Genomic DNA, 27,445 nt, shown 5'->3' with positions numbered 1-27,445 from the left:
GTGACCAGCAGTCTTACGCAGCAGTGCTGTGTCTGCAGGTGTACTCCCTTGGACGAGAAATCGTATTAGGTTATGCCCTCCTCTCTACTGGACTGAAGCCTGCCAGTGGTTGACCAAGGCCATGGTGAAGCAAGTCTGACATAGCACTGAACTTCAAGGCAGATGGGTAGTAGTAGGGCTTTTCTCTTTCTGTTACAGGACACAGTTTCTGCCTTTTCTCCTTCTGTTACAGGACACAGTTTCTGCATTGTTTTTACAACCTTCATAAAATAATTATGCCCAATCTAAATTCAGCATTTGCTCTTCACCTTATTATCTAATCGACATTTTTGTCCACTTACAAGGATCTCTTTTTCTGTCAGGACTGATGCCCTGATTGTACTCCCCTTTGAATGGAACACAGTCATACTGTCTGGAAACCACTCTTCCTCATGCTTTGCACTGTGGAAAAAAATCAGGTTTTTTCTCATTTCTTTGTATCTATACCAGCTGCTGGTTCCCCTTTGACAACACACCTTTATGTCTTTAGAACTTCTCACAGCCGATTTTGGACGTCAAGAAACGGTACCTTTCCATGAACCTATAGTGTTTTCTTCAACAGTTTACACGAATGTTAGGAGGGACCCTAAAGACGTTTTTATGAGAGTCACGATGCCGAGGGGAGCTCTACACCGGGAGAGAACCCGGCACCACGGCACGCTCCCCAGCTGCTCCCTACACGGCGCAAGACGCCTGCCTCGGGTCTCGGGAGGCGGCTCTCGCCGTCCGTGGTTCACCTAGCGAGAAATGGGAAACTTCTTCGTCAGCGGACGAGCTCTGGTTACCCGTCATTTCCTCGGGGGGAACTTCGAGCCCCACCACCGCAAAGAAAGCGGGCGCTACAGGCGTCAGAGCTCCTCAGGGGCCGGCACGACTGCCCGCAGCCCTCCTCGCATCGCCTCAGCTATCAGGCAGCACCATCCTCCGCGCCCGGCCCCCACTGAAAGAAGGAGCGGCGGGCCCGGGGGAGGGCAGCGGAAGGGAGAGGTGTGGCAGTGGCAGGTGACCGGGTCTGCGAACAAGATGGCGCCGGCGGTGTGGGGGTTGAAGAGCTTGGTGTGGCAGAGTGAGTGCGGAGTTTCGTTGGGTGTCCTCCTCTCTCGTCTGCCTGGCTGGGAGCTACCTGGGGCCGCTTGGTGGGAGATGGTGCAGGCCGGCAGGGAGCTTTAACCGCTCAGGCACCGCCTCCTCGTAGTGCGGTGCGCTTGGGGTCGGGGGTTCCGTGGTCGCTGAGGTGGGGCCGGGGTACTTCTTGGCGCGGCTGGAGCCGCGCACCGTGTCGGAGCTATGGCAGGAAAACGCGGTTGCTAGGAGAGCTGGCTTGGGCCAGCCCGCGCGGCTCTGCGGGGAGCCCGGTATGCGGCACGGGCTGGAGGTGGCTGCTCTTCTCTGGCTGTGACCGAGGGTGGGGGGAGGCGGCCGACCCGCCTTGTGGCCGTGCTTCGGGTGCCTGTAGTGATAGCACTTGCGTGGAAGCGTTTTTGCCTTATTCCAAGATAAACTATGTAGGATATACACAATCATACCAGCTCTTAAAAGAGGTTAAGTCAGCTCTTCAAGGACTGCCCTGTTGCTTGGAAATAGCAGTTTTGTAGAGTGCTCCCGGCTGCGGGAGAGGCTCTCTGGTTCTCTGTCACTGAGAGTGGTACTCCCCCTTCACGTTGGATTTCACGGTTTTCAGAAGAAAAAGCTATTGGTGTCCCAAGATACTCTCGTAAATGAACTGTAGGATTTTATTTCCATGTTTGGGAACAGGTTCTTCTGGTGTTTGTTAGAGAAAATGAAGTTATAACTACTCCCCATCTTACTGGAGTATAAGTACTTCAGGTAGTGTGAGACTTCTGGGGAAGGGCAGCCACCTCCTGCCGCACTTCGTTGTGACTCAGTGAGCAGCTCAGCCAGCCTAGTGACTGGGAGGTTCCTGCTACCTTCTCATCTGTGTTTTCCACTTGCACCTGCAAGCTCCAGTCAGCTTGCTTGTGTCACTGGAAGAGAAAACAGAAAAAGGGGAGAAAGAGGAAAGCAGGCTGTTTATGTGGTGTTCAGTTCTCATTTGCTGAACATCTGTACCCTGCTTTCATGAGTTTAAAACCTCTCCTTTAGGAATCCCTACTTGTGCAGCTGTGCATTTCTTGCTTTGCTGTGTTAAATCGTTTGTGCCTTTGATTGTAAAGTGTCTGATTTGTCTGGTAATGTTTTATAGAGCACTTAGACCTTAAAAGGAGGGAACCTGATCAAAGTGTTAGGGGGTCAGCATGGTGTATAAAGACTTTTGAAAATGGCATTGCCGGTGCAGGCAAGACTGTGAGGAAGAATGTTGAATAGTAAGTAAAGGTGATGGTGAAGCAGGGTGAATAATAAAACATTTATACCGCAAACTTTCTAAATATGAATCTTCATCTGAAGATAATGCTTTTATTATGAAACTCGTTACTCTTGTCTTTCTAGGACTACAACAGTGAAGATTTATTAACTAAGTTCAGACATTTTCTGGCACTTTGTGTATGGATAATTCAAGACCATAAACTGCTGCTTTTTAATGTTTTGGCAAAGGTGGCTTTTTTAAATAATTTTTTTTAAAGGCTGTTTTGTCTGAAAATAATGTTAATGATGGCGATGCTTCATGTAGCAGCTTGTTGTCAATGTCTGTGAATAGGGAAAGGAGTTACACCTGTGTTGTGTGTACAAAAAATATTGTATCTGTGCTCTGGTATGATTTTGTTAAAACCCCTTCTTTTCATCATGATAGCCCTGTCTGTAAGGTGCAGTTTTAGACTCAATCTAAGCAGAAGTGTATGACAAGATTACTTCATAGGTTTGTTTTCAGTTAAGTTTCACAGTTATGGGGCAGGTGAACCTACCTGCATTAGGAGGCAGTAATCCTGCGGATAAAATTCACTATATACTACATGTCTCTGTGTGCTTATGTAAATAAGGTTATTTCAACAAGGAATTCTGTCTCCAGGGTTTATCTCTGTGTGGTTTTTGTTGTTTCTGTTTTGTTGTTGGTTTGGTGTGTTTGGTTTTTTTTTTTAACTTTCACATATGTTCTAGGGTTCTATAACAAGATTCTAGCTTAGCCATACATCTGTATTAATTTGTAAAATGATAACAGCAATTCTGCAACTTTATTTTCCAGTACACTTGCTTGTAGTGAAAGCTGTTTTAGTCCTTTCTTTAGGAAGTGTGTTATAAATGGGTCATTAACTTTGCCAAGGTTTGTTTTTTGTTTTCATTTTCCACATGGGGATTTAGCAGTCTGCTCTTCTGTCAGGTTTGTGTATAGTTCTTACCTGGATTGGCAAGTAAAAATAGAAGAAAAATGCCTTAAACTACTTAAATACATTCAGAGAAAATAGAGAAGGCAGCTAGGATGCATGGTTGGCACGAAATTTGTGAGAAGGAAATGAAAGCTTGGACAGAAATGAAACACTGTTCATATCTAGGTTTATGAATGGTTTTGGTACATTCAGAATGCTTACTTGAGACAAATGAGATTATTTTGAGAGTCTATAAACCAGCGTAAGTCACTCATCTGGATAAAGCAGCTGAAGGTCGAGGACAAAACAAACAGCCGTTGAAATGTTACAGGGGGAGATACATTATATCTGGTACACTTATAGCTTCGAATAAAATCTTTTTGCTTGATGGAATAAAGCTGACTCCTGCTTTTAATAACTGAAATGAAATTCAAGGCACAACTGGATTATGGAATAAAGGAGCCAACAAGTAGAGGTGCCATGCTTGATGTTGTGCTCACCAACAGGGAGGGGCTGGTTGGAAATGTGATGCTCCAGAGCAGCCTTGGCTGTAGCGATCATGAGATGGTTGAGTTCAAGATCCTCAGGCCAGTGAGAAGAGCATGCAGCAAGCTCACTGTCCTGGACTTCAAGAGACCAGACTTTGGCCTCTTCAGGAACCTGCTTTGTAAGGTTCCATGGGATATAGCCCTAGAGGGCAGGGGGGGCCAAGAGTGTTGGTTGATACTCAAGGATCACCTGCTACAATCTCAGAAGTGTTGTATCCTGACTAGAAGGAAGTGTGGCAGGAGGGCCAGGAGACCTCCATGGATGGGTAAGGAGCTGCTGAGGAAACTTAGAGGGGAAAAAAGAAGCTTATAGAAGGTGGAAGCAAGGACAAGTGGCCTGGGAAAAATACAGGGATATTGTCCAGAGCCAGGTTAGGAAAGCTAAGGCCCAGTTAGAATTAAATTTGGCAAGGAATGTGAAAGATAACAGGAAGGGCTTCTATTGATAAGTAGCAAATAAGAGACAGACTAGGGACAATGGGGCTACAGAACTGATGGACAGAGGAAGAGCAGTTGACATCATCTACTTGGACTTGTGCAAAGCAGTGGACACTGTCCTGCATGACATCCTTGTCTCTAAATTGGAGAGACATCAATTTGATGGATGGACCACTCGGTGGATAAAGAACTGGCAGCTATGACGGGTGATCACTTTTCCCTTAGTGACATGGTTTAGTGATGGGATTGGCAGTCCTGGGGTAATGGTTGGGCTCCATGATCTTAAAGGTCTTTTCCAATCTAGTTGATTTTGTGTATTGTTCAGGTTTATTTTATAGGCAAATAAGTTAATGTACTGCATGAAAAGTACATTTGGATTTTGGACAAGGCTCATTGCCAGTTGATTTATTGTTAAAAACTCTCTGTAATGCTCATTCCTTGGTAAGAGTGTTCTCAGAAATTATGAAGGTTAATTAAATATTCATGAGGCTAAATATTTATTCTTACACCTTGCGTACACACCTAGGAAAATGTAAGTAACAAATACATGATATAAAAGTGACAGGAAAAAATGTGCCTTCATTACATACTAGAATATTACCAACAAGTACATCTCAGTAGGAACTCTGCAGTGGTAAGCATTTTGTAATTTTATAGAGGGTATATCCAAAGAAGGCATTTGGGTCCCTGCACCAGGCCAACAGACCTAGAACTTTTTGAAAATTGTGGACTGCGTGTAACAGGAAGGATGCTGAATTGGAAGCAACCCAGAAGGCAGGTGTGAGGAATGATAATGGATTTCGGGAGTTGTACAAGCAGAAAAAGGTTCAGGAGAACTGAGCTCGAGTTCTGCTGTTTAGCAGCATGAACAAAATGCACCAACTGCATCCCACTCAAAACGTGCTTTGTGCTTAAATAATTTTTATACCAGTGTTTTTGTCAGTTTATTAGATACAGTGGAGTGTGAGGGTTTTTTAAGTTGTAACCTGAGCACATTGGAAAGCTAAAGCAAAAAGACCCATATTTCAGAAAGAAACTTGTGTTAGTGTGAAAAAGTCTGTGTAGGACATCTTTGTAAAATATAACCATGAGAAGCATGAATCGTGATGTCTTGGGAGCATTGTGTGCTATGCAGTTGGAGTTGGTGAAACTGAAATGAAGGCTGCCTGAGCAAGTAGGCCCAGATGAAGAAACTTGAAAATCTGAGGCACTGGAGGTTAGGGGCAGAGATGGAGTATGTTTTGATGGTGTCATGCCAAAGGAACCTAGACAAAAGTGAATATACTAATATTTCTAAACACTGACGAAATAGGTGTGCTTTTTTTTGTATGTGCACCTACTGTTCTGAAGCTTCTTACTTTTTTTTTTACTTTTTTTTTTTTTTTTTTTCTTTTGGCAGTAATTGGAGTTTTGATTTATTTCTTCTTTTGGGAGAAAGATCCAGATATTTTTGTAGGCAGCAGTAGTCATCAGCTTAGTCTGAAATTCTGCTCTCTGGGAAAAGTGAACAGAATAATTACATGTCTTTATTCCTGTGTTTATGAGCATATGGTTTTAAATAGTTCCCCAAATACTCTGACTTTTAATTAATACATCCCACTGTTGTGAGATCAAATCTGCGTTAGCCTGATGACATAACTTAGGAAAGTTGCAACTTGGTTCTGGTGATCTTTAAAAGCTGTGGATCATAACTAGATGCTGACTTTTATTGCTGAATCCTGTATAAGCCTTTTAATTGATACTTCTCCCAAAGTCGTCATAGGAGGAAAAGATAATGGATACCTATTTAAGGTAACTTTCAGTTCCTGAAAGACGTGGTATTTTCTTAGTCTTATTCTGGAATTCTAGAGGAATAACAAGGACATCTGAAGTTAGCCTGTATTTTAAAATAGGTTTGTTCGTGAATTTGTTGTTCCAGCTGCATTTATCTTAAAGTAGCTTAAATTTTTTGCATATGCGTGATCCATTTAGTGGAAGAGTTCAAAAAACAGAAAAAATAGAACCCAAGTGAAATGGTTACAGGCCTGTGGTCATTCAGGCTGATTATTATGGAGCTGTTTATTATTAGCAAAAATGAAACTTTATGTCTATATTTTTGAAGTGGGTAGGGACAGTTTGTGCTAAAGAATTCTGTGGAGGTATTTATTTGTGGTTTGTTTGGATTTGTTTTGTGTTGGTTTTTAATTTTTAGTTACCTAAACATACTAGTCTTAATGGGTGAAGTAATATTATTTTTTAGTAACAGTTTGATTCCTCTAAGTGGTAAACTATCTCTGCTTCTTACAGAGCTAAAATCATCAGTATTTGAGGACTGCAAGAAAGAGGAAGAATGGAAGGTATAATTTAGTGATACTGTTTGTAAGAATGTTGGAATCACTTGAACAAGTAATCTGTATCTCTGAGAACAGATAAAAAAAGTATCATTTAATAGCTGGCACTTCAACTTAGAATTATTTTCTGTCCAGTTGTTGGATTTTAGTTCTCTTAACTCAGTCTCTGTATAATATATAATGAAAACTCAAGGTCTAAAGTCATAGAATGCTTTGGGTTTGAAGGGACCTTAAATATCAGCTAGTTCCAACCTCCTGTCCTGGGCAGAGACACTTTCAACTAGATCAGGTTGCTCAAAGCCTCGTACAGCCTGGTCTTGAACACTGCCAGGGATGGGGCAGCCACAGCTTCTCTGGGCAACTTGTGCCTGTGTCTCATCACACTCACAGCAGAGAATATAGTAAGAGAAATGGTTACTTGTCTTGATTGTTTTTTAAATTTTGGGAAAAAAAAAATGGAAGCTGTTTCTGTTTATCTTTTGAAAGACTTGTACTTTATTAATTTCAAACATGATGCTGCTGTGTAATACACGTGGAGCAGGGTTCAGCAGTACGGTATCAGTTAGAACTGCTTAAGCTGTAAAGCAGTTTTGCAGTAGGTAAGTATGGACATATATAAGCAGGCTATGGGGTAAATTAGCAGGAATTCAAAAGACCTGTGTCAAAGTGAAAGTTTCAAAATACTTTCTAGAGGGAGTAGTGGGGACAAGTTACATTTACAATGCAGCTCATCTTTTGAAGTCCTGTATGCAGAGAGCTGCTTTCTGATGCTATTTAATTTCCCATTGCAAAGTTGCTATATGTGGGTGATGATACAGATACCAGCTATATGCAGGTGAAAGTGCAGAGTAATAAAACAGATTTCAGCTTCAAATTTCCATGTCAAGTTGTTAAGGAAATAACATGGGTTTACTATAGTCGATTAATCTGTCTGAATACTTGGGGATTTTTTTAATTAGGTAATGCTTTTGGATGATTATACTACTAAATTACTGTCACTGTGCTGCAAAATGACTGATCTGCTGGCAGAGGGTATCACAGGTAAGCATTATTCTTTTTAATATACAGATGCAATATCCTGATAAGAAAAAGGGGAAAAAATAAAATTGATGGTACCCTTGTAAGAAATTGTGTTAATTTTGTTGATGAAGACAACTAGCAATGGGATATTAGACTAGCAGACTTTCTGGTTGTACAGTAATTGCCCAATTGAGCATTTTCGTTATTTGTAATGAAAAATCAGATGTTTCTCTGCCTAAGAAGGCAAAGCCTTTTCTTCAGTAGTATTTCTGCTAAGGATTGCAGTAAGTTTGGGGTTGTTTGGTATTTGTTTTTAAGCTTATTAAAATTTAGCTTTGGTTGGGTGTGGGATTTTTTTTGGGGGTGGGTGTTTGCTAATGTCAGCAGTGGGGTAAATGAGAAAGATACCTGTCATGGAGTGATCTTAAGGATATCTGTTAGTTGAAGTTAAGGAAAAATGAGTTCATTTAAGTATTATAGGAATATTAGTAAAATGTACAAATGGGCAAATTATTCTCTGCATTTCTTCCTAATGTGTTCTGTAAATCAGTAATATCTGCTGCTTCAAATTCATTTATGCTCATGAACAGTAGAGTTAAGAGGGCAGAAAAACTCAAGTACTGAAGACAAAATGAGAACAGGGGACAATAACAGGCAAACTGAGAGGCATTTCCAAGCAATGGATGTGATAGAGACAAGAATTTAAATTTGATTTCTATGTTGTTGAGATATATTTTAGCCTCTTCTGAAAATTAGAAAGCTTGCTATAATAAAAAAAAAAACCACAAAACCAACCAAAACTTGAAACGAAGTTATATCAATGATTTACTGTAACTAGAATAAACCCATAAGCAACGTTAACAGTAATCAGATATTAGCTACTGTCAAAAGTGAATAATAGATAGATTGTGATAGATCTCAGTTCTGCAGTGTGCCTGTTTAGATAATACTTTGTTTTTCTACAAGTGTTTTTAAAAATGTATTTTCTCTTTAGCAAATTTCATGGGCTTTTCCTCCCTAAAACCTAAAAAAAAAAAAAAAAAGTAGTATGTTTTTGCTATCTTAAGAAACTTATTGAAGTTGCTTTTTATGATTGACCTTTATGTAATGTTTGTTACTGTATCACCCTGCCAAACTCTTTATTTGCCCATTTTTGAGATTGAATACAAAATGTAAATTATCTCTTTAATTTTTTTAATTTTTTATTTTATTTTTTATTTTTAGTTAGTTTTAGGCTTAGAGTTTTAGACACACTTTTGTAAGAGAGTATTTTATAGACTTGGTTATTTTTTCCACAAATAGAAAAACTCTGTTTATTCCAGCTATTAAGTATAATGTAATTTTTCTGGAATAGTGGTGAAGCTGTATACATTTCACTTTTTGTAGTGTGTTTTAAATCATAAGAAATACTACTTATCCTTTGTTAGAACCCTTCGGTGAACATGTATCCTGTTCATCAGTAGGAAACCTATTTTTTAGTGAGTATGCTACTGAAAAGAACCTGTCTTCCCACATCCAGGTGTCTGACATTACTTATCTTCCTTGTTCTTCCCCCTCAAAATTACTGAGCAACATGAATCACTGAATTCTCAAGCTAGTGTACTGCAACACTATATAGTAATGGCTTTACTAAACAGAGAAGACCAAGAATGGAGTGAAACTGATTTGATGGAAAGGTCTAATTTGTGCCTGCCATTATATTGAAACACAGTAACTGCGCAGGAGATAGGCAAACAAAGGACAGAAGAGGCTCTCTAGTCCAAAACAGTGCCTTGCATAGTTTATTTCTCATTTTCCTTCATTGTGCTGGAAAAAGGAACAATCCTGCTGAGTCAGTTCTCTTGCGAGATAGTTCATACTGGGCCCCTTGATTTGAGCAGGTTTGTATTGCCATACCTATTCTGTGTGAGGGTGAAACTCTTCTTGTGTACAACAGCCAGGAAAAAAATTAGTCGTGTAGATTTAGGTGGCACTAGACTGAGAGTTGAAAAAGTCTTGTGGTAACTTGCTCTACTGAAAATAATAAACAAAAAATCAAGGCTAACCATTGCCACCAATTTTGTGGACAACTTGATAGGTGTTATTTTTATCACTTCTAAATTAAAATATGTATGGTACTTTCCAGGTATACTTTCCAGGTGCCTAAAGCTCTTAATAATAAAAATGTAATATTTCTTACTTTATAGTGGTGGAGAATGTATATAAAAACCGTGAGCCTGTCCCACACATGAAAGCAATATATTTCATAACTCCCACCAAGAAGGTTAGTATTTTAAAGAAAGTGTAGCAAGATCTTTCAGACTGAAAAAGCAATCTTATTTTAAAACAGTCTGTGTACAAATGTGTACAGCTATATGGTACTGAAGTTTTGCTTTTTGCATGATACTCCTCTGTGTGATACTTAATTTTCCATGAGGTAGGGCATGCTGCAAACGTGTACCTTTTCATCAGTGGAAGCACTGTTTCATTGCTTGCTTAGTGGTCGTCTCACTGAGAGAGATGCTGTCTCAAAAGAGTGATGCAATAACGCTGAACAACAGGAGTCCAAGTAATGGCTCTTATTAGAGATTACTCTTACTACCTAAAATTTCTTGAGAGAATAAATCTCAGCACAGAGGTGGAAAACAAGCCAAGTATCCTACTTTGTGTGTTTCCTGAAGTGATCCTAGTGCACAACTGACTGTAATTTTTTATTATTCTTGGTCTGGAATTAAAATCTTCTTCTTGAGTTTTTTATTATATGTTGATTTGTAGTATTCCTGAGTGGTACTGCGTAGTTAACAGGGCAGGAGGAGAGGAGGGAGAGGTTTGGTTTGGTATGTGGGGAAAAGCAAAAAACTAACGTGTGTTCTTTTTTTTTTCCTTTTTTTTTTCCTTTTTTTAACTTATTTTTCCTGCCTCCCTAAGTCTGTAGATGGACTTATTGATGACTTTATCTCTAAATCATCCAGCAGATACAAAGCAGCATATGTCTATTTCACTGACTGTAAGTAAGCTTTTCTGTTGTAGTTTGGTAACATTATATAGGTAAGTAAGTAGGCTCCTCAGCTTTCTTTAGTGTAGTTTAGTATGTGAAAATTGAGTCATGTTTCTTGAGAGGATAGGAGATTCAAGTCATTAACCATATTTGGGTTGCCGGGATGTGGTCACCATGCTGTATGGCAACGATAATTTCTTGCATGATTACCAAACAATGTTGCTTGTTCTCCACCTCAGCTTTTAATTTAGGTAATCTAGTTTTATCTTTAAAGTATTCACGTCTTCTCCTGTGTTACAGAGTATGGAAGAAGACAAATCAAGTAAAACTATGTATCTCATGTAAACTAAATAGTACTCAAAAATACAAATGCGTAAGAATTTTCTTTAGGAACAGTGTTTTGTAGTGGGCTATTTTAGGTAGTTCCTTCAGACTTGAGACAGCTTTTTCCTGTCCCTAAAAGAAGGTGCCTACTTAGCCCTTGCATGCATGACATATTGCAAAGCAGAGACAATTAGTGCCAATGAGGCTTACGTGACTGCATATGCCTCTGCAGACAGTCAGCATGACTAAAGCTCCATGTAAAGAAACCCAAATGTGCTGCTCTGGGCAGAGATGGAGTTGTGGCTCTCTGTGGATAGGCTGTAGCTGCTACCACGTGTTCTCAGAACAGTTAACCAAATTACTGTCAAAACCACCTTTGTTTCTTGTTTGATTTTATGCTGATGAAGCAGTTCTTGTTCTGGAAGAATACTGTTATCTTGCTTTATGTCCTTTGTTGCAAATGTTCAAGCTTTCAGTTTGAATGCTTGCCAGAACTTTTCATATCAGGAGTTAGAGAAACAGCACTGTCATTTCCAGTATTTGTGTCATCCAAGTAGTGCATAAATTCAGTTTCTAGAGTGGAATCCATTGTAGCCTGAATACATTTGCGATCTATAATTAAATTCCATATTTCTGTGTCTTGCTATGTACACATTATTTTTCCATTTAACGTTTTTGTGGCTTGGGAAAAGTTTTCTCCTATATATGAGAAGAAATAGCAGAAAAGTTTGCTTTGATAAATCAAATATCTTTCACTGCTGCAGACTGCTAATGAGTGTTCTACAACGTTGCTTACCAAAAGCAGATAAAAAGAATTGCCAGCGATGCTTCTTGAAAAAGATCTCAAACACAAAATATTGATCATACAATCATACATTCTTTTTTACTTCAGGAAGATTTAGCAACTTTTTACTGTATTACTGTAAATTAGTTCTTAATTTGGAATGGTTTGTTCTGAATGCTGTAAAACTTCTGAGTGAATAAACAGCTGTAATATGCACAAATGACTTATAACTACCATCTCTCTCCTAGTTTGTCCTGACAACCTCTTCAATAAAATTAAGTCTTCCTGTGCAAAATCAATAAGGAGATGCAAGGAGATCAACATTTCCTTCTTCCCATATGAGTCTCGGGTAAGTTTCATTCCTTATCTTGACAGCTGAAAATAGTCTGGAGGACTAATTTCACGTATTGATGACCTGCTAGAAAATGATTAAATAGAATCTAGTTCTTGTTTTTTTTAGCTGACACTGCATGTGAGACTTGTTGCCATTTTGGCATATTTCCAGTGCTGGCCTGTATTTTTCCGATGAAAACAAATGCTTTTGTACTCAGAGGCTTACTGTTTGCACTTGATCTCTTTGCCAGACTTGGAGTCATTTACAGTAGAGAGGTTAGAGAAGGTATCTGTCCTTTAGGAAAAGTAAAGTATTCTGGCTCATCTTTAGTAAGCAGTAAAGTTTGTTACTGCTTATACTGAGGTGTTCTTTTGACCACAAATGGATGAAGAGAGCTGTAGGGGAACGGAGCAAAACCACAGTCTCACAAAAGACAAAGCCTGTAACAACTTCATGAACTCTTTCTTGAGAGCATTCACAACCCCCCTGGGCAACCTATTCCAATGCCTCACCACCCTAACAGGAAAGAATTTCCTCCTTATATTCAATCTAAACTTCCCCTGTTTAAGTTTTAACCTGTTACCCCTTGTCCTATCACTACAGTCCCTAATGAAGAGTCCCTCCCCAGCAGGATACTGGAAGGCTGCTATGAGGTCTCCACACAGCCTTCTCTTCTCCAGGCTGAACAGCCCCAACTTCCTCAGCCTGTCTTCATAGGGGAGGTGCTCCAGTTCCCTGATCATCCTCGTGGCCCTTCTCTGGATTTGTTCCAACAGTTCCATGTCCTTTTTATGTTGAGGACACCAGAACTGCAGACAATACTCCAGATGAGGTCTCACAAGAGCAGAGTAAAGGGGCAGGATCACCTCCTTCGACCTGCTGGTCACGCTCCTTTTGATGCAGCCCAGGATACGCTTGGCTTTCTAGGCTGCAGGCGCACGCTGCATGCTCATGTTCATTTTCTCATCGACCAGCACCCCCAAGTCCTTCTCCGCAGGGCTGCTCTGAATCTCTTCTCTGCCCAACCTGGGATTGCTCCGACCCAGGTGTAGGACCTTGCACTTGTCATGGTTAAACTTCATGAGGCTGGCATCAGCCCACCTCACAAGCGTGTCGAGGTCCCTCCGGATGGCATTCCTTCCTCCAACATATCAGCAGAACCACACAGCTTGGTGTCATCAGCTGAGGGCACACTAAATCCCGCTGTCCATGTCAGCGACGAAGATGTTAAACAAGACCGGTCCCAACACCGATCCCTGAGGGATGCCACTCGTTGCTGGTCTCCAGCCAGACATTGGGCCATTGACCACAACTCTTTGTGTGTGGCCGTCCAGCCAGTTCTTTATCCACCGAGTGGTCCATCCATCAAATTGATGTTGCTCCAATTTAGAGACAAGGATGTCGTGTGGGACAGTGTCGAATGCTTTACACAAGTCCAGGTAGGTGACATCAACTGCTCTACCCCTGTAGTTCTGTAGCCCCATCATAGAAGGCCACCAAATTGGTCAGGCAGGATTTCCCCTTAGTGAAGCCATGCTGGCTGTCACCAAGCACCTTGTTGATTTTCATGTGCCTTAGCATGCCTTCCAGGAGAATCTGCTACAAGATTTTGCCAGGCACAGAAATGTACTGTGATACTCTGGTACAGTCAAGTCCCTAACTCTGTCCCCTATTGGAAATTGTACAACTAAGTGTGGATGTTTCCCGCAAGTCTTCCTTGTATTCTTCAAACCTTAAGACCATATCAAAGGTCAGAACTCTTTTGTATACCAAGTGGCAGGTGAATATAGGGGTGGTTGCTGCTATCTAAGCCTTACTGTTTCCTAGTTTGACAGCACAGATGTTTTTACACTAAAGGTGTTTTATTATTTAGATTGAGAAACCGTCAGAGAATGGCGCAGCTTTATATGCTGAGAACATCATACGATACAGAATATTGCTTGGGTCAGTTGGCATCGGCTGTCTCAGCTGTGTGCCCTCCCAGCTTCTTCTGCACCCCCAGCCTGCTCACTGGTGGGGTGATGTGAGAAGCAGAAGAGGCCTTGACTCTGCTTAAGCATTGCTCAGCAGTAACAAAAACATCCCTGTGTTATCAACACAGTTTTCAGTACAAATCCAAAACGTAGCCTGTGCCAGCTACGATAAAGAAAATTAAGTCCATCCCAGCCAAAACCAGCCCAGGGATATTTTTCTAAAGTCAAACATAGGCAGATTTTAATTTCTTCTCATTTTTAGTTTAGGTTTGTATTCTCAGTATTTTGGGTTGTGAGAACATTTTGAATCTGTTTCAGAGGATCAGAGAATGCTAACTAGTTTTCCTAATTTAAAATCTGTGGGCCTGCTTTCTGATGTTGTATGAGTAAGTATCAGACTGTGGTCTGGGCAAAGTCCAAGTGATTATCTACTAGAATGAAACCAAATCTTTATCTGAATGGTTGTTCTTCTTTGGCTGTGTAGTTACAGAGTCCATCTGAAGCTGGAGAAAATCCGTTTACTGACAATGAGATTTGTTCTCATGTTTGCATTCTATTTATTAAGCTGTTGAAAAGGTTTTTCTTCTGTGTCGCACTAAACTTCTGTCAAGGTTTAATGTTTTTAAAAAATTTCAGCCCTTGGAGATGAAGTCTTAATATAATAAACACATAATATATAAAATTCTATTTTAAACAAATTTACCTTGGTACCTTCTATGATCATTCTGGTATTGCATTGTATGGGTCTGTATGAGAACACTGGATGGTATGTAGTTCTCCCTGACTTGCATCCTTCCATCTGTACAGACAGTAAGCAATTTGAAAAATATAGTAAATTACATAGGGGAGGAGCGTAATAGAGGAAAAGAGTATAAGAACAAGAAACATGAGCTTAACAGGACAGAGAAAGAAGATGGAAGTGGTTTTGTTGTTGTGGAGTGTTTTGTATGGTATTTTGCTCTAGCGTGATTTTAAAGTATTAGCATTTGTTTATAAAATTTAAGTCTTTTTTTTTTTGTCTTTTTTTTTTTTTGTTGTGCTTTGCATAGGTATTTACTCTCAATGTTCCAGATGCGTTCTACCGCTGTTATAGTCCAACTCTGGCTAAGACAAAAGATAAAGATGCTGTTATGCAAGTAATGGCTGAACAAATCGTTACCTTATGTGCCACGCTAGATGAGAACCCAGGAGTACGATATAAAAGGTGGGGCAAAAATAGTGTCACATAGTGTAGTTGCTTTCACTTACTGGACTTCTCACATTGTTTGGTAGTAGCCTGAGGCTGCAGCCTGGTTTCTTTTTTTGTGGATTAATTGGTTTTAATCCACAGGTCTGAAATAGGCAATGACATGAATTTGTGAAGTGTAAGCAGAATTATTTTTCTGTGTGTATTCATATAACAGTACTTACTATACCCTGGTTTGTTATGAATTGTTTATGTTTTATCAGTAGAAATTGGAAATAGTTAGAATGGAGTTTGGAAACTGCTCATGAAACCAGAGGCTCAAGCTGTGGAATTCTTTCTGTTTTAATGGTAGCATTTTAGTGGTTTTGATGAGGAAAATTTAAGTTATTTTTGCATGCTTCCTTTTTTCCCAGTGGACCATCTGATAAAGCCTGCAAACTTGCAGAACTGGTTGAAAAAAATCTTGAGAATTACTACAAAACTGATGAGAAAAGCCAAATAAAGGTAAAAAGTGAGCTAAAATGTTTGCTTATTTTTTATAAGTTTGGGGGCAAAGGAATAACGTTTAGAGTATGTTTTGACAATAGATTGTACAAAACCAGTTTTTATTTATTAATAAAGGCAACTAGTTGCTATTTAGTTGGGTTTTGAGTATGGAAACAACTTAGAGGTCGTAACTGAAACAATAAGCCTGTATATAAGCAAAAGTAATTCATTCAAACTAAGCGTGCATGAAAAATTGGCCCTGTGATAACATAGGGGATGATACAAGCCTGAGGAAAAGTGAGTAACTTGTTTTAACGTTGCCTTCCGTAAGGCTGTGGAAGAGGGTTATGTGGAGAAGGGACTTAATTGCAGAATTGAAATGGCTTCTATTAAGGGATTTATTGTCCACAAAGAGAGAGCTTTTCACATACATAATGTTTTGATCTGTCACTATAGATTGGGGCAGATTAGGGCAGCTGCCGAAATGCAGAAGTACGGGGTATACCATTCTGACTTAGCGCCATGGCACTCTGTGACAGAAATAAATGTACCTGGTGCTACTGCCGCTTCACTGAACCCCAAAATGAAACTTTCAATTGAGTAGTTGGATGTGAATCTTTCTGTATTGCAGAACTGTATAGGTAGTCTGCTCTGAAATACAAACATACTTATTTGTGACAAGTCAGTGGGAGGCTTGCTTTGTTTGTTTTTCCTATACATTTTTGTTGGTTAGATGAGATGACTGAATGCATTGCAAGAGGCTAAGAGCATTGCTTTTAAAACGGGTATTTATAGCTGCTGTTTTCTGGTTATCATTCAAATGTTTGCTTTTATTTATGTTGAAAATGAACACTTGGACTATACTTTGTAGGGATTTTTCAGTTATATTTCTGAAAATGTCTGCAATGCTGTAGCTTATTTTAAATAGACTTAACATGCATTAACTTTTTACTGTCTGTATTAACTTTACATTTATTTCATGGCTTTCTAGGCTAAAACCCATTCCCAACTAATAATAATTGATCGTGGCTTTGACCCAGTGTCAACTGTCCTTCATGAACTCACCTTCCAGGCAATGGCATATGATCTGCTACCAATTGAAAATGATACTTACAAGCAAGTATTTAAAGAAAAAAAAAAACCTAAACACTTTAGTCTTGATTAGAAAATCTATGGAATTCTTTAGCTGAATTGCATAATAGCAATATTAGCTGCTTATATTCTATAAGGGTTGCTTCACTTATTAGTCTTTCCTTTTGTATTTCTAACTTCCTCTTTTTGTTGACTTCCTCATTTACTTGAGATTAGGTAAGATCTAATTAGCTTTTTTGCCAAGTTTGAGTCTAACAAATTCAATTTTTTTTTGGTTTTTTTTTTTTTTTAACAAAGAACATTGTACTAAAAAAGCTTTAGTAGTGGATGTTCAACTTCTCTACCTTTTTTTTCATATTCTCAACCTTTTTGGCCTAAAAGGCAAACAAGACCAGTAATTACATACTGAGAAGAAGCTTAGCTAGTTCTAGGGAGCACTTACTTTTATAGCTCTGGTCATACAGTTTTTATGATTGTTATAATTTACATGTTTCTACCCTAAAAGCACGTTTAGTTAAGCCATAAGCATTATTTTATCCGTGTTTGGCAGTGACATGTTTTTGTGTAAGGTATGCACTTTGTCAGGTTGTTCTGACACCCAAGATACTGGTAAGACTTGGCTTTGTGGTGACCGACTAGAGCAAATGAGACCTCATCACCTCAGTGTTTAGTTAAGCAAGGAGGAATAGGTATCTTCTGTCAAAAGCTTTGGGTGAATGTTTTCAAAGAAAATGTAGAGTTTGATGTATCTGAAATTTGGTATCTGGGTATGAAAAGGTATCAGAGTGTTTTCTAAGCAGTCATGATCTGACTTTCACAATTAATCTTGTAATTTTTTTTTTTTCTTCTTTTCTGCTCTCTGGCCATATACACTGTGAGTTTCTGTAAATGTGAAAATGTCATGTAGTGTGGTTGTGGTTGCTTTATACTTTTGTTTGTAGAAAAGTAGTGGCTGGTCTGTAATGCTATGAAGCATGGCTCTTGTATACGTCAAGTAATTAGTCCTACTTAGTCTCTCTTGTTGGTGAGTGGGACTTGGATTTTCTTCAGAGATACAAAATGTCCTGGAATAGATAAAGCTGTGCTTTGTAATCTCAATGTGTATTACTTTGCATGCAGTTTGCATTTGAAGCCAAAGGGAGGTTAACATTGGAAGCTGAAGAGAAACTGAGATGCATGTAAATGTATGATTGAAACTCTGTTTACTGTTGTTTTAAAAGAATGTCCAAGAAGCTGTTGCCCCAAAGAGTCAGTTTAAAAGTCATCTACTCCTTCTATGTTCAAAGATGTAATCTGTGAAATCCTATGTAAATTATATTGTTGGGCCATAGCTGTGTTACTGGGGGGGGGGGGGGGTTGGAACGCAAACCAAATAACTCTCTGGATTTTTGTCTTGGAAGATACAAAACAGAAGGGAAGGAACGGGAAGCAATTCTGGAGGAAGATGATGAGCTCTGGGTGAAGATTCGGCACCAGCATATTGCAGATGTGATAGAGTATGTGAATAAAATAACAAAAACTAGTTCAAAATGCAAGTTACAGGAGTCTGAGAGTGAATGTATTTGAGCTGTTAATTAGGAATGCAGGCAGTAGTGAAGATAATTTACAATATAGACTGCAGCCATTTAAACAATCAATGCTAGGGAGAAAACATACTTTGTATACTTCTGTACGTACTTCTGGTTTTCAATGTTACTGTAAAGTGTGTGTGTAAATATATATAATATATATAAAGTATATATATCTATTAAATATATAAATATATATAAAGTATACAATTTTACTATATCTTAATTATAGTTCTTGAGGGAAATGGAAATAGAATTATTTTCTAAAACGTGTCTTCAAATCTGTTAAATCAGAAGGGATAATTTTGCATAAAGTACTAGCAAGTTATTGCACCAAATGATGTGCTGGAGATACTGTAAACAGAATGTTTTAAATTAAATGTGTTTTTTGTGTCAAAAAATACTCTTCTGTGAAGCAGACCTGTATTTGAAACTTTTGCTTTAATTCAGAAGTTCTTCTTGCACATTTCTGTTAAGATTTTAAGTGAAGATGTTAAATCTGTAAGAACTGTGGTACTGTTGCATTTGATTACTTTCTTTTTATTATTTTTTTATTTTTCATCAGGGAAATACCAAAACTTTTTAAAGAAGCTTCATCAAAAAGAAAAGTAGCAGAAGGAAAAGTAAGTTGCTTAAATTATTAATTATTGTTGTTTTTCCTGGTAATTTAATTATTTTCAGCTGATCAGATCGATGTAGTTCATGGACACTTTACAGAAATTAAGGCTTATCTCACTGGCAGTTTTTGGAGGGTGTGGGGGACCAAGGCTGCAACGGGGGGGGAAATAATGTTAAATATTGGGAGGGGGAAAACTTTAACCTGTGTCATTTCTTCACAGGTATCAATATCTGCTCTGACCCAGTTAATGAAAAAGATGCCACTTTATCGTAAAGAGATTAGTAGGGTAAGGGGTCCTTTGTAACTCCAACTTCACAATAAATCATTTTGTACACTGCAGTTTTGTGTGTTGTTGAAGTCTAGTTCTATCCTGTCATTTTCCTGTTAAGTGTGCTACATAACTTTTCTCTAAATAATATGTCACCTGTAAAATTGTGAGAAGAAAGCTTATTTCCAGGTGGTTAGTGTGTAAAAAAAACTAAATTATTTGTGTGCTTTGAGGATGGAAGATAGCTGTTTAATGTTATGAAAGGTATTACGGGAGTTCATCTTTGTGAAGGATAAACCACAAAAAATATGCGATGGTGCTGAAGGGTAGGCAAAGGGTTGACACTTGTAACCAGTAAAAATGATTGCTTCATGTTTACAAAATAAGAGCAAGTTATTGCAGCTTGTAATAATTTTTTTTGGTTTGGTTTTCTAGCAAGTTATTTATCTTAACTTAGCAGAAGACTGCATGAGCAAGTTCAAATCTAACATAGAAAGGCTCTGTAAAACTGAACAGGTACGTTGAAAAAAACCCCACATACCAAACAACAACTTGCTACAAATGTGACTTGTTTGTAAGAATAAATGCTTGTTTTCAACTGACAACAGTAGTGTGTCTCTTGCCAATTTTTTGGGGGGGTTGTGTGATCAATTATTGAGAGAGAAGCTTTAAAGCTAAGTGAGATATACAAGGCTCTTACTCTGCCAATAAAGGACTTTCGTTTGTTGTCTTTAAATATGGCTAATTTGCATAAGGATAATCTTTGTTTTCTTTGTTCAAAACTATTACGAAGTTGCCTGACTAAAAAGCAAGTCCTTTTAAAATGTCTGGGGAAAGCACCTGCTAGGGTGAGGCATTGCATTGTGCTGCTAATGTTGAGTTATACCTTACAATTTTTATTTATATGAATTCTAAATATCAAACAGTTCAAAATCTGAGTGTTAGGTAGTATTATTATAATGCTGTAACTATTGAAATAATAGTAACAAAGACTTGTCATACTGAGTTTAAATTGATGCAGCTTGACAGTTTCCTGAAACCTATCGTTTCATAAAAATTTGTTTCAAAACACAGAAGTGGTGGGGTTTTTGTTTGTGTGTGTGTTATTGTTTTTTTTAATGACTACTCACTAAACCATGTGGGTTTGGTTTTTTTTTTTCCTTTGTTTTGTTTTTTCCTTTAATTTAGGACTTGGCTCTTGGAACTGATGTAGAAGGTCAAAAAGTGAAAGACTCAATGAGAGTCCTCCTACCAGTTCTGCTCAACAAAAGTCATGAGAGCTATGACAAAATTAGAGCTATTCTCCTGTACATCTTTAGCACTAATGGTATGATAAGCTATCCTACTTTGTTGTTTCTTTCAGTGATATGGACTTCAGCTCAAGTTTTGGGCTACTTCAAAGTTTTGGGCTAGTATTTTTAGTTAAGCATCTGTATTGGAGGTGATGGACAAGTTTGAAAGAAATACTTTCCGATCTTCTGTAGCTTGTCTCCAATTAGTAATGAGGTATTACTGGTAAAGAGTTCAGACATTCAATGTAAGTGCAGATCTATGCAGTGTTTCAGCATCATTTCTGTTCTTGGATGTTGGCAACAGTTTAAATTTTCTCCTTTTCGCTTACTGTTGAAGCTGTTAAATGGGGAGCTCCGTGTCTGTTGCAAGTTGAAAATTAACTGAGTGGGTTAGAATTTCTAGTAGAGGAGGAAGAAACTAGTATAATGTTGGTCTAAGGAATCTCTAATAATACTGAGTTTTGGTCTCAAAAATGGACAAAACTTTATCCAAAACAGTATTGTGTTAAAGTAGTCTGGCCAAACAAAATAAAAATCTTGACTAAGTAACAGCCCAGGATGTCTAAGACAAAACTGGGGTTAAATTAGTCACATGGTTATTAAGTCGCATGCTTTCCTTATGTCAAAGGAACTACCCAGGAGAACTTGGACAAGCTGATCCAGAATGTTCAAATACAAAGTGATAGTGAGATGATAAGAAATTGGAAATACCTTGATGTTCCTGTTATCTCCTCAGTAAGAACATATTCATTTCTTTTGTAATTTTCTACAACCCAAGCACTTGGCTACAGCTCTCTTATCTTGTCAAAGTAAAGTAACTAAAATGTTCCCTCTAAAATTGTCAGCTGGTGACTTGAGCTAGCTGAGTTTGGATAGTGCCAACTTACTCAGTTCCTTGTCTCTGAAATTAGTACTTCTAGCGTGTCCTGAATTCTACAGCTATTAATTGTTCATTGTTACTGTTATTTGCTGAGAATCTTCTACTGATCCCCTTCCCCCCACTAATAATTGGTAAGAAGTTTCAAAAATCCTAATCACTGTATAATATAACCTTGTTTTGAAAATTTTTTTCAGTCTGCTGCTCAGCAGCATAAATACCCAAGGAGGGACCGTTCTTCAGAAGAAACTTACCAGCTTTCTAGGTGGACACCTGTCATTAAAGATGTTATGGAGGTAAATCTGACAAACTAATTAATGCTTGGGTGCAGTGCAGAAACTTACTCAAGTGGGCAGTTACAGCCAGTTTTTTTTAAGTTCCTTAGTATCTTGAGTTACTTCTCAAGTGTTTAACTTACAGGTTAAAGACACTTGTTCAGCAAAGTGATCACCTGTACACTGTACTACAGAATGTTAGCCTGCTGTGTGTTAGCAGTGCTCCTTGTAAAGGTGATGCAAGTGAAACTGAAAGCAAAAAGTCTTTCTGAACAGCTTGTCCTGTGTTTGGCAGTGGTCACTAATTTGAAAATCTAGATTTTTTTTGTTTTTCCTTCCAGTGGGCCTTAAAACTCCAAATCTAAACTGTAGATTAGCAGAGGCTGGGAAATACTACTTGCCAGAGGTGTAGTTGCTCTGTTCTTAAACCTCTTCTTAAGTATCAGTTAGTTACCTGTGTTGGACCCAATAGGAAGTTCACTAGACCTTTTGTCTGTCCTAGTACTGTCATTCGTAGATTCTTGGTGACTTTCACCCCATTCATTTGTGTCTTCAGGGGATCCTAACTTCTCTCATACACCACAAAAGAGAAATCAAACATGTTAGGGTCTTCATAGAAGAAAAGCTGCTAGTGAAATCTGAGCCGTTAAATCTACATTACATTTATAAAGAAAGCATATGTGCTTCCAGTTCCTCAAGAGATACAAAAGACTTGTAATTTTTGATCATTACATGGTTTTGCATTTTTTTTACATAAGAGTATAGTTGATGAGATGCTGCTTGCAACTGGCTGTTCTAAGAAATTGCATGTGTTGGCATTGAATTCCAGCTGGACACCCTTACTGGAAGTTGAAACTTGGTGGGTTTTAGATCTGCATGGCTGTTTGAAATGAGTCTCTGTTTTGCCCTTCAGGATGCTATAGAAAACAAACTAGAGTCAAAAGACTGGCCTTATTGTTCCCAGTGTCCTCCTACCTGGAATGGTTCAGGAATAGTAAGGTAAACTGTTTAATTTCCTAAAATATAATTTATGCATTTACCAATATTTGTCATGTATATTCTCAAACATAAAAGTGTGCTTACTAAGCAGTGAAATAACATATTTAAGTTACTAGTCATGTGTAAAATGTATATTTTTTCATCTAAACCATACTGACCTTTGTTGTTTAATAACTCTTGGCTATGTATAGCTTTTTACTTGGAGTATCTCCCTTTTGCTTCCACGTTAGAAATAACATTTCTATATTCCCAGAATGAGAAGTTTAAACCATTGACCTTTTTAGCGTGAAGCAGTTTCAGGAATGGATTATTGGTATAGTGTGACTTGGGCAAAAAGAATGGTTTTATTTCTCCTGAAAGTTATTTCTGCTGTGGTAGCAGTGGGTGTCATTCTTCAAGGTAATGACTTCAATAAGTTAAAATTAACGTCTCTAGGTTCTCTCATTAGGGAATATGGGCCTGTTGGACATTTGATCCTTAGAGAAGTCCAGAGTAGTTGGAGGTCTTGAAATTAATGAATGTGAAACGGTGTTTTCTGTGTACTTGCATATTTACTGAGTAGTACTGAGAGGTTAGTTTGGGATTTATTGTTTTAGCTTACTATTCTGTACTGTCCCTTCCTTCCCTTTTTAATCCTATGAGCTCTTGAACCTCCTGATCAATACCTGCCAATCTGACAGCTTTGTCACATTTGGTAGGGTTATTTAAATGGTGTGACGGCTGAATAGAGATAGGAGTGTTTCTATCACAGGAATGCTCATTGCACTGATATGCAGGAATTCATAGGGATGGAAATTTATACACATCCTAAAATTGGAAGAGACGCTTGCATTGGAATTTGTATGTTATGGAATAAAAGACAAAAGGTACAGATACATAGCCTTGGGGAAATATTTTTTCCCAGCCTTGGGAACATAAGGACACACAGTGGTGATCAAGGCGAGGAAACACTGGGGCAAGTCCCTGTACTTTTTAACTGGATCTCTGTCTTATAGGCTGATGCAATGTGAGAATCTTTCAGGCACGCTAGCGAAGAGAGATCAGGGTTGAAGATATCTGAATCTGCAATTTCTGTATCTGTGTTGGTCTATTTTAAGTGCCTTTTCATTTTTCTTTTTTCCCCTGCTAGCTATCTGAATCTTAGTTGGTAACAGCCAAGGTGGTTGTTTTTTGTTTTTTTTTGGGGGTGGGGGGGTGGGTTTGTTGTTGATTTGTTTGTTTTTTTTTCCACTAGAGAATCTGTTCATGTTTAGAAACTGAAAAACTTAAGACTAGCTTTTTCAAATGATCCTGTTATGAAAAATGGCACTGGAATTGCTAGCACGCAGAATTAAGCTGCTTAGTAGAAGTCCTTTGTGTGTGTGTGTAGCATTTTTGATTTGTATTTATTTTCCCCCATGTGCTACTGAATAGTTTCAGAAATACACAAACTTGTTTTCATTAAAATCCTTTGAATTATCAATTTGTTTGTTTTTTCTGAAATGATAATCAAACCAAGAACTGAATGATAGAAAATGTTACTGCTTAAGTCCATTATTTTTACCAAAATTACTCAGTAATGCTATATAAATGTCATCTTATAAAATCTTTCACAGTGCACGCCAGAAACCTAAGGGTAGTTATAAAGATGAGCGAAGGAGTAGTGCAAGACTGATTATATTTGTGATCGGAGGAATTACATATTCTGAGATGCGCAGTGCTTATGAAGTTTCCCAAGCCTACAAGTCCTGTGAAGTTGTTATTGGTAAGCTTGCCTTGGGAAAAAGGGGGTAGGTAGGGATTTACTACATGTGTTTCTGGAAAATGTAAGGATCATTTTTTCTTCCATTCCCTAAGTTGGTTCGGCAAGCTAGTACTATAGCTAATGTCTTTCTTAAAACTATGTGTTTAGAAGTATATTTTCAGTTTATCTAGATTGCTTGGTGGTTGTTTGTTATTTTTGGTTTTGTTTTTTTGTTTTTTGTTTTTCCTCAAACAGATGTTAAGGATAATAAATGCTGCTGTGCTCTACAGAAGAATCATCATGAATTATGTCAAAGAAACATATTATTAAAGTAGCCTGAAGTATAGTGAAAAGGATTTGAACGAATTTGTGTTTTCTTGCATTACAGCTGGCAAAGCAGTGCAAAATTGGTCTTTTGGGGAGGTAGGGAATAAAAGTATTTTTAACAAACAAGCAAAACAACCAACCCTGTTCTCCCCCCAAAAACCCCAAACAACCAAACCAAACCAAAATAACTTTTTCAGTGTAGATCAGTTGACTTTGCAACATCCTTGAGTTCTTGTCATGTGTTCTTTTCTAGGGACTTAACACAAACCACACCATGATTTATAGCTTTTGCCCTGAAAAATTAAGTAATTGCCCTAATATTAAGATTCAGCAGTAAATGCATGAGTTAGCAGCTGGGGTAGTAACCTGTCAAGTTAATACTTAAGGTGCAGTAAATGCTTGTTTCATCAGCTCCTGTGCTTCAAATAGTAATTTCCTGTAATGCTGTTTAAATTTAGGTGCTAAAGCATTTCCTTATATGTCTATCAAAATGGAGCTCCAAAATACAGATACCAGAGACCTGTACCCATCTCCAGTGGCAGCTGCTGTCCAGGTTCATGGTCATCCAAAGCATTCTAAATTGCCTGTGATGCCTATGTCTAGCAATTCAGTGTAGTCCTGAGTTTCAGAAAGGATTAAATCTATGTACCATAATTCTAAATAAATAAATACTCTTCCTTAAAGCAATGACAACTTTGATTTTTGAGATCGAGAGTCTGTTACTTCAAGATAGTAGGGAGTATTTAGGTTTGGTGTTGTGTGTATTTGGGGTTTGTTTGTTTATTTGTTTGGTTTTTTTTTTGTTGGTTGGTTTGTTTGCTGCTTTCATCAGTGGTGGTTGAGGTAAGTTTAAGGCTGGTCCTACTTCTGAGTTGCAGTTGAAAGACCGGAACAGCAGTGTAGTTTAACAAGACTGTTTCTTCATCTGACACTTGTTTACAAACTCATGGTGAGTTTAGATAACTCTTTTGCTGTAGTATCTGCCACTAATCCTCCACAGCACAATCTTCTCTTTTGCTTAGAGGTTATTCTTGCAGTTTTGTTTGTAATCCTGGTCTTTGAGGGAAGGTACTGACTACCAAATTTCCATATGTCTTACTGCAAGATGAAATCTTCCTGTGTTCCCAATTCAGAACTCAAGGTTTAGTAGCCCATTCAGGCTACTAAAACTAAAGGTTCAAGACAGCCCTGACTTTAAACAGTTAAAGAGTTCACTTTATAACTCTAGGTTGACCCTTCATGGCAAAAGTTATAATGACTGTCTGAGAACAAGAGAGGTAGTTGTTCACTCTGGAAGAATCAAAAGGGTTTTCTTTGCTGCTCCAGACTTGGAATTTGTTGCAAACTTTTCAGGGTGATGCCAGTAAGAGCCAATTTTCTGTAACTGCTATTTCTGTGGAAAAATACTGTTTGTGGCAATCTTTAATCCAGATTGTTTCTTGATTTCAGGTTAAAAACCTGTTGTTAACTCCCCCTTTCACAGAATAGGCACATTACTTGTAGGCTGCAATAAATGCATAGAGCAAAGGTGGCCCAGGCTTAGCTTATATTTCAGACTGGGCAGAGCAGGGACTTGAAACTTCTATCCAAAGTTAAGAATCCCAGTCTGGATATTTCGGTGTGTGTGGAAGACAGACACCGTCTACTTAATGTTGACACTTCTGGTGACACTATATGGTAAAACCTGAAAAAAACACTTTCAAGGTGTTGTACTTAAATTTTCCAGGTACAGTAAAAACACTGGCATGTCCCCAGTTTGTTTGTTTATTTATTTTCAAGAGGGAATGTCTGTAATTCTGACTTTCAGACTGGTACACTTAATAATTCTCTTCTTTTGTCAGGTTCTACTCATATTTTGACACCTAAAAGACTACTGGATGAAGTCAAGAGCCTTAGTAAACCCAAGGATATGGTCTGCATTAAGGATGAATAGAAGTGATGTTAATGATGCATTAGGAAAAGACAAATGATATGTACATATTATTATGGAACTGAGTGTTCTAAATACTGTATCAGGTCACTACACGGTTCTTACTAATGGAATGTCACTTTATAATTTAAATTTGCTGCTTTTTTTTGGGGTGGGGGAGAAGAAGGTAGACAGTAAAATCAACCTGTGTGTCTCTTAGGTTGTATTTTGTATAGTCAGTGTTACACTGTAAGTGGTTTTTCAAAAAGGCTTGTTCATTCCTAAGAAATGATGCTAAAAGTTACTGTGATTATGTGTAGACTGGAATTGTCTGAGAACTGTGGAACCTTTCTGTTGTAGAGTGTATTTCTACAAATGACTGAATCAAGGGACTAGGCTCTTATGTAGAGGCTTTGGGAGAAAATTTGGCAATATGAGTTTATGATAAATATATTTCACAGTGTGGTGTCTCAAGCTGTAATATTTTCTGTTAAATAACTCACTGAATTCTTTAATGTATGTAACTGTGAAAAATCAAGAGTTTTTTTTAGGTGGTGGTGGGTAAGGTACAAAGTTAATCATGGAAGTACGAAGCACCTCTAATTTCAATAAATAACTGGAGAAATGCTGTTGAACTGTGCACTGAATTACACTTTAAATAATACAAGGATTATTACTAAAGCTTTTCAAATAAACCTAGTTTCTTACCAACTTCCTTATAATTGTGTCTACATAGTCTGTCTTAGAAGTTGAATTGCTTGTAATATACAAGTTCCAAAATTTTTAGCATAAATCCA

The 27,445-nt window shown here is 38.2% G+C and overlaps 1 protein-coding gene across 1 annotated transcript; it reads left to right on the top strand.

Moving 5' to 3' along the window:
• The first annotated feature begins 950 nt into the window (after positions 1–950).
• Positions 951–27,283, top strand: STXBP3 (syntaxin binding protein 3). The gene is made up of 19 exons (XM_061465157.1): positions 951–1,105; positions 6,572–6,621; positions 7,575–7,656; positions 9,822–9,898; positions 10,543–10,621; positions 11,969–12,069; positions 15,077–15,231; positions 15,627–15,717; positions 16,691–16,815; positions 18,192–18,287; positions 18,925–18,982; positions 19,199–19,264; positions 19,682–19,762; positions 20,435–20,573; positions 21,167–21,273; positions 21,613–21,711; positions 22,604–22,689; positions 24,285–24,433; positions 26,581–27,283. The coding sequence occupies exons 1-19, from the start codon at positions 1,063–1,065 to the stop codon at positions 26,670–26,672; spliced, it is 1,776 nt and encodes a 591-aa protein (XP_061321141.1). The 5' UTR covers positions 951–1,062; the 3' UTR covers positions 26,673–27,283.
• The last annotated feature ends 162 nt before the right edge of the window (positions 27,284–27,445 follow it).

Source organism: Pezoporus flaviventris, unplaced genomic scaffold (genome assembly GCF_033815535.1).
Source record: "Pezoporus flaviventris isolate CSIRO_AGI_PZ_B2104156 unplaced genomic scaffold, CSIRO_AGI_Pfla_v1 ptg000040l, whole genome shotgun sequence".
Classification (NCBI taxonomy): Eukaryota; Metazoa; Chordata; class Aves; order Psittaciformes; family Psittacidae; genus Pezoporus; species Pezoporus flaviventris.
The sequence above is the reverse complement of the archived record's forward strand: the minus strand, read 5'-3'. Positions and strand labels throughout refer to the sequence as shown.